This window comes from Gadus chalcogrammus, chromosome 23 (assembly GCF_026213295.1).
Source record: "Gadus chalcogrammus isolate NIFS_2021 chromosome 23, NIFS_Gcha_1.0, whole genome shotgun sequence".
Classification (NCBI taxonomy): domain Eukaryota; kingdom Metazoa; phylum Chordata; class Actinopteri; order Gadiformes; family Gadidae; genus Gadus; species Gadus chalcogrammus.
The window spans coordinates 5848889-5849218 of NC_079434.1; the positions used below are offsets into that span (position 1 = coordinate 5848889).

Sequence of the window (330 nt, forward strand, 5' to 3'; positions counted from 1 at the left end):
CATGCCTACAGCTATACTGTTATTACCCATGTCCCTTAAGTAGAGGCTCAAGAAAAATAGAGTAACACGGGTCGTGTACAAAGAATTTTGATTTCAAGTATTGAGTTAATTGCAAAAGAAAAGCAAAGTTATGAATGTTTATAGTGTAACAAATAGGGATATATCTCTTTAAGAAAGTTGTGTGGGTGGTTGACACTATAGCATATATAGCGGTCACAGAGGAAGGCTTCTTTTATTTCCGGTCTAGTGTGCCAGCATAACGGCATGTGTGCAGTTGGCATTGTGTCCCAGGGCTCCAGTGATTGGTAGATGGCTTGGTAAGTGGTCATC

The 330-nt window shown here is 40.3% G+C and overlaps 1 protein-coding gene across 1 annotated transcript in view; it reads left to right on the forward strand.

Moving 5' to 3' along the window:
• The first annotated feature begins 309 nt into the window (after window positions 1–309).
• LOC130377625 (ribosomal protein S6 kinase alpha-3-like) overlaps window positions 310–330 on the forward strand; it is a 4031-nt gene continuing 4010 nt past the window's right edge. Inside the window, 1 exon segment of the mRNA XM_056584781.1 lies at window positions 310–317. Within this exon segment, the coding sequence (XP_056440756.1) occupies window positions 310–317 (8 nt within the window).